General features: G+C 33.1%; 1 protein-coding gene across 1 annotated transcript; it reads right to left on the reverse strand.

Annotated features, from left to right (window-relative positions):
* Positions 1-2,109: 2,109 nt before the first annotated feature.
* Positions 2,110-10,304, reverse strand: LOC130997847 (phosphatidylinositol 4-phosphate 5-kinase 9-like). The gene is given in 10 exon segments (XM_057923276.1): positions 2,110-2,638; positions 3,145-3,307; positions 3,582-3,739; positions 4,211-4,398; positions 5,747-5,794; positions 5,796-5,858; positions 6,326-6,491; positions 6,833-7,000; positions 7,812-9,180; positions 10,075-10,304. Coding segments are annotated over 9 exon segments (2,508 nt in total). The 5' UTR covers positions 9,083-9,180; positions 10,075-10,304; the 3' UTR covers positions 2,110-2,355.
* Positions 10,305-14,991: the final 4,687 nt, after the last annotated feature.

Consider the following 14,991-nt stretch of genomic DNA (forward strand, 5'->3'; position numbering starts at 1 on the left):
ATTCCAACTAACTGAATAAGCTTTTATTTGAGCACATATGGAAGGTGCAGGCTGAATCCAATATCCAGCCATTTTGAGGATCCTTTTGCATGATATTAAGTGCTTTTGCTTCTTCTGTTTTTGAATGTTGTCAGTTGTGTTTGTAGCACGCTTTAATTCATTTTGTTTCTTTTTCCATATGAAGCAGTTCTTTTTCAGATGTCCAGCATTTCCACATTCAAAACATTTTCTATCATCCTTAGTACCATAATCTTTTCCCTTCGGCTTGGCCTTTTTCTGATAATCATCATTAGCTTTCTTACCCTTTCCTTTATACTTCTTGATATTGAGACTTTCAGAAAATGCCTCCTTCTTTCCTTCATTAGATTTCTGAAGCTCTTTAGCTCGAAGGGCATTTTGAACTTCTTCAAGAGAAATACTCTCTTCCCTTCCAAAGACAATAACATCTCTCACATGATCATAGCTTTTGGGCAAGGCATTTAGAAGCAAAATAGCCTTATCCTCATCCTTAATCTGTTAATCTATACTTTCAAGATCATCCACAGATTTGTTAAATTCCTCTATTTGATCTTCTATTGACTTATCTTCATAAAACCTCATGGAATATAGACGCTGCTTCATGTACAGTCTATTGGCAAGGGATTTTGTCATGTACAATGACTCTAGCTTCTTCCACACTACAGCCGCCGATGTTTCCTTCGCAACTTCGCGAAGAACCTTGTCACCGAGGCAAATAATTATCACACTGTGCGCCCTGTGATCAATTTCCTCTTTGCTCAGCTTTGTGCTCGAATTCGATTCCTCCTTCGTCTTCGATTTTTCTTCTCCAGAAATGGCTTCAAGAAGTCCCTGTTGTATCAAGATCGCACGCATCTTGATTTTCCATAAGGAAAAATCATTTTTACCATTAAACTTCTCCATCTCGAACTTGGATGGATTCATCCTTCACTGAGCTGATCACTTCGTTTTCTTGAACCAAAACAAAACTCCTCTGCAAAATAAATGCAATATGCTCGTCGCAGAGAATCAACAGAAATGTTGTGAATTCGATTCCGGCAGACGGCGCCAATTGTAGATTTCAATCAACAATTGAATAATGATAAAAACAGATCAACCAAAAAATGAAGAACAGATTTACGTGGTTCAGCATATAATGCCTACATCCACAGAGAAGAGCAGCCAAATTCTATTAATGCAAATCGGAGAATGGAATGTTACAGTACAAGAGCTTCAAGCTCAATCTCAACTCTCAGCTCTCAAGAACAAACTTTCTCTCCCCTCTTTCTTTCTATCTCACCAAGTAGAATTACAATAATAGAATCATAGAGAAGCATCATCCTCTTTTGGGAGATATACAATGCGTATATATGCAGCTTTCTTGGATCACTCTCTGAACTTGATGGACGGCCGAGATTATAAGCTGAAAAGCTTATTAAACCAACTAACTAACTAACTCAGAATTTGCAAGTTAATCCTTCATCTTCTCAAGCTTCATCAAAGGACCCCAACAACTTATATGCTATTCATCATATTACAAACTTCATCACGTTCCCTCAATGGATGGAAGAAGAAATTGCTCAACTTTATTATCAGAAATAACTCCTAAAACTAGGCGCCAAAAAAATAGCCTTTAGAAACTGCTCTTTCATATAATATAAAGATATAATTATTTATTTATTTATATATTCATGTATGTATTTGAATTAAAATTCAATTCAATCATTTGATTTAACAAAAAAGGAAGTATGTTATAACGTGTAGAATGTTGATTGAGATCATGTTCTTAAAAAGTAGGAATAAACTGGCCCACTACTTTAAAACCATGATAAAATTGCATCTCTTTTATTTAAACGTGAGCAACTGCAAAATTCACGTCATTCAAACACTAAAGAATAAGAAAACAATACAAGAATGCAAAGATTAAAATATACAATTACTTCTAGAAAGTTGAAGTACAACTTTAAGGTAGACTCCCATAATATTAGGTGTATATCACAAATGTTGACAACAAAATATTATCATCCATTCCAGCACGGCTCGAATCAACATTGAATCTAGCACACCTATATTTGCATGCTATCTACTGCGAAGTAGTTGGGATGATTGAAATTGGACAAATTAAATAGTGTTTATTTACTAAGGAAAGTCATAGAATACAAGAACAAAATTACAGAGTTTATGCATGAACTCGGAAACAGATAAATCAACTCTGCTCAACCTCATTACATACAAATAGTACAAGATCCACAAATTTTCAGCCAGCAAAAATGGATTCCACTGGCAGTTTTTATGTTTATGGTTGGAAAACTTGGTTGTCTTCACTGGACAAAATGAGAGTGAGATCAGTCGGGTCTTCTAACCCGAGACACCATTTGATGGAAACACCTTTTGAATGAATTCCAGAAAGCGTTCTGAGTAGAATGTGGGATCAACAGCCGAGATCTTCACTGAATCAAATTGCATGGATTTGTAGGCATGTTCTATCTTTTTAGTTATATTGTACTCTTGCAGGATGTCGATAATGCCCAAATATAAGACCACATCATAAACCTCGTCGAATGCCTCCCTAGCAATAGCATCATCCCCATGAAGTTTCTCGGCTCTTGCTGGCATATTCACTCCAAGTTGGATCTGGAGCCTGTTAAATGACCACAAAAATTCTTAGTACGACAGAGAAAGACTGCATGGCAGAATATTGCTCCAATCGTTTGTAAAAGTATAATGCTTACCCATCTTGTTTTTATGGTTTCAATATTAGGACTATAGTTGTAATATCCAAAGTCAAACAGACTTCTGTGGAATGAGATTAGTTACCTACCTATCATTGAAACTCCATTTAACTCCAATTCCTCAAACAGCTTTAAAGAGCTAAGTTACTCGATATTTTAAGAACACCATGTTGATGAAACCGGACTTGAGGATCAGTAAAATCTGGAAAAGTGTGAGATGATTTTCATCATTCCATCTTAGGGGAACCTCACATGTATAAATTTCTCACCGCATTGAGATAGTGGAAGTAACCTTTCTAGATTAACCTTAATAAATTGACTTTACCGAAGACATCTAATCTAGTTATAAGATTTCCTGATGAGAAACAATTAGTGAAGATTGAAATATTAAAATGCTCAAGTTGCATGGTATTACCTTGCTGTTCCAGGGAGAAGAAGATCTACTTCCTCATCCCCAGTTGAAGATGATGCTCGCAGTCGGTTGCCTCTAATATGTGGTCCCACAACCACACTACTGTCATCAGAACCGCGTGGGACCAAAACAAGGCCTTGTGGTGATATTTCATCTTCCATGGACTCTTGAGGTTTTTAATCAGCATCAAAAGCGAGAACATCATCAGAATATGCATGGTAATTTTTATGCTTTTGGCAGGGATCTTAGAATATTGGAATTAAGATTTATACAACATGCAGGAACTGTATCCTTTTTTATCGGCTTGCTGTATCCTATTCAAGGTAGTTTTCCACATGAATTTTAATTAAAAGCGAGAAGCAGAAAATCAAATACTAATGCCACTGTCTATTTGAAGATGCAGACAAGTAGAATCACTCCAGAGAACATGCCGAACTTACCATCTTCAGCAACGATCCCCAATCCATCTGCAGAGATGCGCTGGCTATAAGACATTAGAGAGCGTAGGTGTTGTGGTGCTCGATAATGGACACCGAGCAACAGGCTGTAATCCATTATGTCCTCTGATTCCAAGAATTTGCTGTCTATTTCTATTTGCCTGCATGCAGATGAACCAAGGAGCAGAACTAGTGTGTTATCAAGTAAGCTAGGTAAGTTTACTCTAGACTCACCTAGAAACAAATTTGACCATGAGAAAATACCAAATACAAGCAATATGCCAAGTAAAATCAAGACTTAGGCTTTTAATCATTATACAGTTGAGAATTAGTTTCTCTGTTACACTGAATACAATGAAAAAGAGGCCAAGAAAGTTGGAATTAGGATCAAAATTTTATTGGATAATGCGTTTATTTTTCTGGGTAAAATTACTTTACTGGAGAGGAAGAATAAGCCAAATCACTAGGACCTAAATGGTAATATCTTGGTGAATATTTTATACCACATATATCAAAGATGGAGTTCCATAATAACCATAAAAAAGGCTAGGGAGTTTGAATAGTGATAAGTGAGGGATGGTCACAGCATGGAAATAGAGGAAAACCAAGTAGAAGGATAATGTCCCACTTACTGCAGAAGTGCATCTCGCCAAGTTGGTTCCAAATAGAAACAGTAATTCAAATCCAGATCTTTAAGTATAGTATTCTCATCAATTTCAACTTTGTCAGCAGATCGTCCCAATGAAGAACCTTTTAGATCAAATCTTCGATGGATTCGTAACTCCGTGCAGAACATATTTCCCATTACAACAAAGCGAAACTGCAAAGCAGTAAGGAGGGTTGGCATGATATTGAGACAGCGGAGAAAGTTGATAAAGCAAACCAACACAGAAATAATTGCCTGAAGAAAGTGTTGCAGAAGAATAGATCTATCACTTAAAAGGTGCTTATAGTGCAAAACCAATTGTTTAAGGGGCCTGTATATACTGGGCACAGCTGTATATATGAGTTGGGGATAAGGCCTAGAAGACATAAATGGAAGAAAGGTCCAAATTATGTCTCACCTTTCCCAGTTTAAACTGAGTGTCACTGATTACATAAACCCAGATCCCTGAATTGGAGAATCAAAGGACAAAATCATTTTGGTGATCTAAAACATTTTGGATCCATCATTGTATATATAGTTTCTATGGCAATAACTGAGCATGAAACTAAACTATACCTCAAGCGAAGCAGAATAGTGATTTTGATGGTACTATCAATAAGTTGGGGAGTTCATGTCCAGTATAGATGTATTTCTGTTTTCTATATAAATATCAAATTTTCCATTTATTTAGTGAGATTGGGGTGTTGCATTGGAACATCTGTCTAAGCTTGGAAAATCTGAGTTATCAATCTATACTATATTAAAAAGGGAGTTTCCAATTTGAAATCAATGGCAATTTTGTAAATTAAGGAAAAATCAATGTCATAATCCATGCAAAATTTAAAATCAATACATGAAAATCAAATTAACCATCCATTAGCCCCTCAATTAACCACCACTAATATTTAAATTTTAAATTTATTCACTTTTAAATAGACAACATTTTGTAGATAGGCCACATTTTTTTCCATTTTCATTTAACTATGTTTGAATAAAATACGTAATATACGTCTTGAATGAAAGATCTTTAAAAGACTTTTAATTTGATATATGATACGTAAAAAATTGATTTAAAATAAACAAGTTATGATAATATAAAGTTTTAACATATTCAATAGTTTATATTTTTAAGCAATAATATTTTCCTTGAAACTATAAACCTTAATTCAAACATTTTGAATTTTCTATTCTTAATTTATGTTTTAATTTTTTAATTATGTACTTCTATTTATTTTATATAAAAAATTTGTATAAAATAATAGCATATTATATATTAGCATAATTTATTTTAAGAAACACTAAATCAATATATAATTTAGAATTTATCATATTTAGATTTTATTTATTTAGTTATATATATATATATATGTATATATATATTTAGTTGTAACTTTTACCGTGCATCGCATGGAGGGTTATTCTAGTTCTGACTAGATCATACAGGAGTTTGATATTAGAATAGATAAAGATGTCATGTTGGGATATCAATAATACAGAGAAAATTAGTCATAATCTCCCTTACCTTTTGACCACTAGAAGGTTTAATCCTGTGAAGACCAAAAAATTTTGTTAATGAGGGTGTTATCATATCTGCGCACGTGACGATGATAGTTTGGGAGCATCCGCAGCAAAACCTACAAGTGAGATCATTGGTCACAATAGCTCTAGAAGCAGAATATCAATATGTTGTATATGAATGACACTCAACCTATTAGCTAATATAGAAGGCTATATCAATTACAAAACTTTCTTTACACTTCTCCATTTTTTTTAGCTCCACGATTTCCGTTAGATGTTCTAGCCTTCTCGTTTCTACATCTCTTTATTGACTAATTTTATTTATATTTGCCATCCTTATTCTAATTACTCCAATTACCTATCAGGGTAATATAAGAGTCTAAAAACAGACTATCAGTTGAATGAACACATCCTATCTGTGAAATCAGTTCTTATACATCTCTCCACCAATCAGCCTCCTTGGAACCAAACAAAAATAATAATGAAACTTCAAAACGTCAAGGCATTCAGTAAATGGAATATGAATTAGGTATTAAGAAATTCAAAGCAAGAAGATAAGAGGTTTTCAGATCAGAGATTGAACCTTAACTTCAGATTTCCGCAGTGTTTTGATCATAAAACGATCATCTTGAGACAGGAAAAAAACACTGCCACTCTTCCCTGGAGAAGAAAGTTCTCTTAGGGCATCATTTCCACATATTGACATCATGTAGTCAGCAGCATCAATCCTAAACATCTCTCTCAGATTCCTATATAGGAAAAGGAGAACATTGATGGGGACTAAACCAAAGTAAAAGGAGAAAATTAACAGTAAGCCAGTAGACCCTATAATAATAGTTTCAGTTGAAGCAACTCATAAACCCATTTAAATGCAAATGGTAAGAAACCACATGAGGGCACAAATATTAAAATAATAAAAAAAATAAACAGCAAGAGAACTGAAAGCAACATCTCATGTGAAAATCTGGAGGCATCAAAAGATGAACATAAAAAATTTGAAAGACTTCACTAATCTCACAAGTATTCATAACATGAAAATAGGCATCGAACAGCTGATAAGGTGAAAAGGGTGTGATGCTCCAGGACAAACCTGAAAACCATAGGGCAATAATCTTTCCACTTGAAATCCTCAGACTGATGCGAAGGTGTCAATTGTGAGCCCTCTTTAGGAAAATTCATCCAAAAGCTGGCACGAGGACCAAAATCAGCAGTCCTGACTTCTCGCCTTTGTATGGGAGTAATTTTACCCACAGTATATCTGATCATATTGTGATAGCTCTTAAGTATTGATTTATGATACAGACCAAGAAGATAGTGAAAAATGAAAAATAGTAAGGAGAAATAAATGACAGGTGTAGCCGAAGCACACAATCAGAAATCAGTTTGGTCAACAAATGAAATCTGAAAAACAATCAGTTCACAGGTACAAAATTATCAACCAAACTTCATAGGCCTGAAAAACTAGCTCTAAGGATTATTAGTTCTAGAATTCCATGTGATTGAACAATCTATGGTTTTATGAAAATGCAAGAATGAGATCAAACACTTCATCTTATTTTGATGGCTTTGATTCCACTGATAGATGCAGATGCAATTATGGATGATCACTAAGAAATAAAAAAGTAGCTCAAGAAGCAGGTACGACAAATATGTTATTCCTGGACTGCCTGATAGATTTTCTGTGTGGTGTTTTAGCAGTGGACTAGTAAATTAGCAAAAGCAATAACTTGTTTTGAGTTCTGGGCGGAACAAAGCCACGGTTTTTTCAACTATGTACATGCCATCGAAAACTGGGATCACATGGAAAGATAAAATGAATAAAAGAACAAATAAATAATTAAAAATGGTACAAGTTACTTAGGTAGGAGTAGCAAAGTCATCATCCAACCTAAACACCTACATTATTTTACTGCATAATCAAGAACAACTAAGGAAGAATTGTGAAAGCATTAAAACCATTCTTGATCACTTGAACAAAAAAGTGGTAATGATCTGGAGAAAATTAATTGAGTTGGCACACATTTGTAGGAAAAATATGAAAGTAATCTGTTGGTAATATATATTCTTACCTAATTCCGAGCTGCAAACTTAACATCAGATCGTAACTCCTATGGCCTTTGATAATTTGTTCCCCTGGCCTCTTTATATCTCTTGCAAGTTTCTTTTGCCGTCTTTTTGCTCTTCTCGAGGATGGAGAAAAGCGGTTGCTTAATATGAGTTCGGTGATCAGTACCCCTTGCATGTATTCTCTTTCCAGGATTGGAGAAGTCAAGTCTTCATCTTCTTCACCTTCCAGAATGCTATCAGAGACACTCGATGATCTCACATGCCCTAAAACTTTCTCAATGGATACCTCAAGACTCCAACGCCTTTCAAGGGACACATTTGAGGTGTGAGATTGTTCCAGATTTAGCAGGCCTCCCTTGGAGAGTTTATCAGATGCATTCTCAACAGAAGCTCGGCTCGAACGAACCTTAACACCTCCCATATCTACTGCAGTTTCATGCTGAATATTGGAAACCTGATTCTGTTTGCTAAGGTCAGGCAGCAGTCCTTGTTTTCTCAAAGCATTAAGGTACAACTGCTGACTAGCGGGAAGCTTCCTGCCATTTGGATAAAATGTACCTTTGCCATCCTTCAGCCCCCGTGTCCAAGTTCCAACATAGCAACCACCATCAACCCATGTGTATACTCCAAATCCATGCATCATACCGTTCAACCAGTTGCCTTCATATGAATCACCATTGGTCCAAGTAAGTGTTCCCTTACCAGACATTTTGCCCCCTTTCATATTTCCCAAATACACATTTCCATTAGCCCAAGTGTACTTCCCAGGTCCTTCTGGGGAACCCTGAATCCATGACCCTTCAAACACATCTCGGTTCGGGAAATCTTGATACCCCAAACCATGCTTTAGATTCAACCGCCACCGACCCTTGTAGGTTGTTTTGTCAGGTCTAGTATATGTTCCATTACCATGCATATAACCACCTGAAAACTCACCTTCGTAAATGGCACCAGATGGCCATTGAAGTTTTCCATGTCCATGCCTCATTCCACTTCTCCACTCACCATCATATTTACAACCATCGGACCAGACATAATCCCCTGACCCCTCTGGTACATTGCCAAGCAGGAATCCAGAATAAGACTCTCCGTTGCGCAATGAAATCTTTCCAGCTCTGAAGCTGTTAGTTTCTGATGAAGAATGAGAGACCTCTCCATTCAATTCATTTAAGCGGCTTTTCTCCTTAGATATTGAGGAATCAAGTGACTTTGTCCTACTAGATATAGAGAGACCTCTTTCAACATTACTCGCAGTGGCCACAGGGCCAGACATGCATAATGCTGAAGAGTTTCAGTTGTCAAATGCTCTCGTGAGCTCCTGAAAAGGAATGCACCTTCACAGTATCTTCCAAAATTCCGCTCTTTCGTGCCCTAGAAAAGACAAATACATTTGTTAAATAGAACAATTCAATCCAGGATAGGCATCAGCAGATTTCATCTCCTAAAAGATTCAGTTTCTTTAATACAGATAGGTATTTCATATAATAAAATGAGTTTATCACACCAACTTCTTGAAGATTCGGCCAATGTGGTTGAATGGAAAGCAGATTGGAAAACTTCAAGAAACAAAACAGCTTCCAGCCACAGTTAAATTTCCTCTGTTTAAATTCTCAATTCTAAACATATCAAAATGACAATGAAAACAAAAGCAAAGGATTCTTATTTACAAACTTGATCTTGCCAAATAATACAATTCAAATCAATATGCAATAACTGGATTAAATGGATATCAATTATTCTCTTGAGATCTTCACCATCCTCTCAAATTATACCACTGAACATGTCGCACATACAAACACAAACACATATACAGGCACAACGGTGTTAATATTAACAAAGTTTTTTTTTAACAAAGCAGAAGGGGTAAAACCCCGAAAGGCTGAATTAAATCATAGAAAAACAAAAGCAAGATGCAAAGTAAGAAAAAAAGAAACCCAAAATATCGTACTAGTATTGCAGTTTTAGCTTTCAGCTGCTACGCTCAAACTTCTCTCCCTTCTTCCTGCGAAGTTTGAGCGAGTATAACAATGTCAGATTAACTCATATCATAAACTACATACGTTGACCTCCATAAACCAATCACCAACATATTACTATAATAAGATCAAAGGAAAATAGTATTTAAAAAACGAAAAAAAGGCAAACCCCTAAATCTTGACTTCAAAACAAAACAAACTAGTCAACATACACGAGAATCTAGTACCCCATCGCAAGGGAAAAAAAACATTGAGAAAGATGAGAACTTAAAAAAAAAAAAAAACAAACCTTTAATGCAGCGGAAGGGAGAATGATGATGAGAGTTGGGCAGAAAAGCAATTGTGTTTCCTTATTCTGTTAAATTTCAGTTGAGCTCTTTTTCGATGGATTCGATCCTAAAATAAGAAAAATAAATTTTCCGAAGGAGACGAATCTCGTTAAATGCAATAAACTGGAGTAACTTAAAACTGCAAAGTGCTTTGTGGACATTAGAATAACGTTTACATCTTATCACATCAACACCATTTGTTATTATTTCGAGTAATTTTGTTTTTCTATTATTATTATTATTATTGATTGGACAAATTCATGGTCTATGGGGTCTCTATCAAATTCTGATATTGTACCAATTTATGATTTCTCACACTGTTTATTATATTTCGTACGTGCCACCTCAATTTTTTTGCTTACTCCCTCCGTCCCTGAAATGGCTTCCTCTTTGGGGACGGCACGTGTTTTAATAAAAAGTTGTAAAATGTATTGATAGTGGAGAAAAAATGATATAATTATTATTGGAAGTTGTGAAAAGTGTTATAATTAGTATTGGGAGTGGTGAAAAGTGAAAAGTAAGAATAAATAAAGTATTATTAGTGGTGGGTAGTTTCCAAAAATGGAAAGAAAGAGGAAGTTATTTGGGGGACGTCCCAAAATGGAAAAAGAGGAAGTTATTTTAGGGACGGAGGGAGTATTATTTTTTATTCTTTTGAAGGAGCCACCTCGAGTTTATGATTGTCTGTTTTATGTCATTAAAAATTCAAGGTATTCGTGCTTTCATCCAATTTCAATTTTTTAAAAAGTTTCCGTTGGGTCTATAATGGAAATTTCCTTAATACGACACATTGACACAGTAGTATGATGCATATACACTTTGTCATTATAAGTTTATAACTCGTCTCACGAGTCAATTTTTTTTAGGAGTTTCACCTATCTTGAAAAATATTTTTTTATTTGGCAAAAAATTTATATTTTATTTATTTTTTTACTTTTTCACCTACACACAAAACACTATTTTCTTAATTCACGTACTAAGAAAAACAGATCTCAAGATAGTTGTGACGGACGAAGTAACTTGCAATCAATTAATAACTAATGTGTTTTTCTAGATATATCACTCCTACCCATTCAATAGATGATCATGTTTACATGTAATTCAAGGGTATATAATAGATTGATAAAAATAATTAAAGATAATTTACTATTGTTTTGATAAATTTATTAATATTACACTTATTTGATCATTTTATCTTTCAAATACTTAATTTTATGTTTTCTCGATCTGTCATTTCACTCAATAAAAATTATAGAATTCTTATAGATTATTCTTCACCATCTTCTAAATTTAATCGACGACCTTTTAATCATTTTGTTATTGGAGGAAAAAAGTTATAATTATAACTTCTCTTTTAAAGATTAGTTAGAAAAAATATCTTCTTAAAAGGTTAGATACAAAGATCTTCTTAAAAGATTAGATACAAGGTAATTTTCAAGTAGTTGGAGTACAAAATGTTGAGCGTTTCGCATATTGATATATTTATATAAACATAATAGAAGAGCATTGACGTAATAATGTTTTTGTTTTGATCTGTGAGTCCGGCAGTGACATAGCAGTGAATTAGTTGATTATGAGTAGTATTTTAACTTTATAAAATATAAACCACATCTGCAATTGGAAATATCTGTTTACACATGGATTTAGTTTCAATTATAAATACATATGTAACATATCATATTATATCATAAAATTTTAAAATAATGATGTTGGTGAAACTTGAATTAATAACTATTTATGAAAAATAAAGAGAAAAATTTTGGTGTCTCAACTCTACCATTTAATTAGGAGCATTATCTAAATGTATTTGTACAATTAAAATATCCTTCAAAAAAAATATGACTGGGAGGCCTCAAGTTGAGCAATTAATAATGGCATATAGAAGGGAACACAAAATAAAATAATTGAAGGCTCTTGCAGTGGAAAAGCTAAATATTAAGAATTGAGGGGGTAAATGAAAAGTGCGAAAAATATTTTTGGCCCAGTGGCGCGGTAGGACATTTGCCCCATTGAAAATATAGCAAATGTACACGTACAATCCCAGAAAATACATCCTTAAGTTAAAATCATAAAAGTATAGGATTTTTTTTTTTTTAAAGTTTGTTTTTATGGGAAAAAGAGTCAATACTCTAAATAAACATCACTTGAACCCTTGTTGGATGAGTGAACCCTAATTAGATGAGTGAACCCTTTTATGGGAGTATCTTTTTATAATATTAAAGCATAATAAATTAAAATTGAAGAAAATATAATTAAAAATTAATAAATTAAGAGTGCTATACGGTGGTACACACAAAATAGTGGGATAGAAGATCCCATGTGCTATAAGACTATATATACGAGGCGGAAAATCATGACAAGTAAAGCACGATTGTTTTTAATCTTATTTTTACGATGGACAAAATTATTAATAAAATTTTGAATTCGATTGGTGAAGTTTGAAAAGAGAGTATATTATTTTTAATTTATTCTTTTCTCCCATAATTTAAATAAACATGAGGAATATATGCATGTACATTTTTTATTAAGCCTTTAGGATAAAAAGACATAAAAGTTTTATTCAAAACAAGCTCTCAAAAATATAGTATGTTTATTTAAAATTTAAAATAAGTCTTGAAAATAAAACCAAACAAGCATTGGGGATTCGTTTGCAGTTTGATTAATTAATAATATGGTTACATATAACGTACTTACTAAGTTTGAAGCTTTGAATATTTTTTATGGGTAGGGGCCAATTCAACATTTCAACCAGACTATTATGTGTTCCTATATACATGAACTTACAATTTATTTTCCCCAAAGAGCATTTATTAATCTACGTTTATTCAAACCGAGCAAGAAAATACTAACGAGTTCTTGATCACCTGTTTCGCACTCCACCAACCTATTCCAAGGCCCTCTCAAATTGTGATGTGTGGGCCACAGATGTACGTTGGTTTGGAAAGTTTTTCAACTTTTCCATCGGTAGGTTCAATTGGGTGTTTCCTATTTCTATTTGTTTGAAATTTGTCATTAGAAAACGAGCTATATAAATTTTCTCTTTTTAAATTCCTTATTTTCCCCCTCATTTTTGATAAAATAAAATTTCAGCTTTTTCCATTCCTTATTTTTACTTCAATTAAAAACAATACTATTCATTTATTTTTAGCGTGATAATATTATTCCTTTTTAAACCGAAAAGGATAAATAATAATAATAAAATTCTCTTTTATTGAAAATAAAAGAAAAAATGAGATATTTAAAAAGAAAAACTTTATTTATTCCTTATTTATTAGTATAATAAATTTAAAACTAAAAAGAACACACTTTTAATTAATTAGTCCGTACTTTCAAATACAATACTTATTTTGTATTTGTATGGCTCTGTGCTGTAATTGTCATAGTCGGTGGAATTGCATTAGCAATTATTAGTAAAGTTCTAGATATTATATGTCTAGAAGAAAATGCAATTATATAATTAGATCAAGAGATAAGAACTTAAAGCGCAAGTGGATAAATAATTAGCTGCCTTTAAAGGGACTAAATATAGCTAAATTATCTCCTAGTTGACATGTTATAATTACGTTAAACCTTGAAAACTGAAAGCACCTTATTTATTTTAATTATTTTTATTTTTTTGAGCGAAAAAAGCACCTTAATTAAATTATACAATCACAAACGATTTCAGTTAAATACTACTTCTAGCAAGTCCGATTTATTGTAATTGTAAATTTAGCAATTCAATCTCCATCTATTCGGTTGAACAATTAAAGATCTGAAACATAGAAGATTCCTTCCCTTTCTTCTATCCTATCCCCTTCATTAATTTAATTCATGAACAGACTAAAGCTGGTTTCATTCCACCTTATGCCACGTAAAATATCTAATGAAAGATTGATTAAATAAATAAAACCTAACTAATCACCACGTACATATATACCAGTAAAATGTATAATAAAAGTTTTGGAAAGTCTGGTGTAGGTTGTCCGTTTGGAGATAGTCCAAATTTGTGATCATCATATCGTGGTTATGGCAATAGCACTAACTCTCATGAGACGGCCCATTGGAAACACATGGTTAAAGTTGTTCAGTATTCATTGACAAAGACAGCCTTTACTTGCAAAACATTTGTCACGCTCACAATTTTCCTTTTCTTTCATGATAATCTTTAACAAACTCATCCTATTTCACCACATCAATTTGTACTATTTTCCATCTATGTGTATACTAGTGGCTAATCCATCGAAATTCAATCAATATTAATCTTTAATTAGCGTAACAGTTTTAGAATTTTGGTATATTCTCTTAATTTCAACTAAGTTGATCAATATTTCTTTTTAAATCATTTCAATTAATTTGATCAATTTCTCTATATGAAATAAATATAAGCGAAGAAACATCTAATCACTTATTCACTTTATTACCAAACACACTTAAAATACCAATTTCTTAAATCTCGTACTGAAAATAAATTGATCAACTTAACTAGGACGGATGGAGTATTAACAACTCTTAAATAATATATTAGGAAGCAATAATATTAATATATTTAATTAAAATAAATGGTACAATAAATGAAATCATTAATGAAATTAAGTTTACATTACATTTCAAATTATAATTAAAAAAAAGTATATAAAAAAGTATATCAAATTATAACTAGGATGTATGCAATATGTTTGGATAAGTATTTTTTTTTTTTTACTATAGATGCAATTGGTTTAACTGCATTTTGTATATGAATATCACTTGATAATCTCACATCATTTTCTCTATCAACAAGACTGGCTCCAACATTACCATTACCAACGCTAAGTATCCATTTCGCAAATTCCTGAGTATCTTCAACATCAAATCCAACCGTTATATGCTGACATAAAATGCATGAATTAGAGTAA

Source organism: Salvia miltiorrhiza, chromosome 8 (assembly GCF_028751815.1).
Source record: "Salvia miltiorrhiza cultivar Shanhuang (shh) chromosome 8, IMPLAD_Smil_shh, whole genome shotgun sequence".
Taxonomy (NCBI): Eukaryota; Viridiplantae; Streptophyta; class Magnoliopsida; order Lamiales; family Lamiaceae; genus Salvia; species Salvia miltiorrhiza.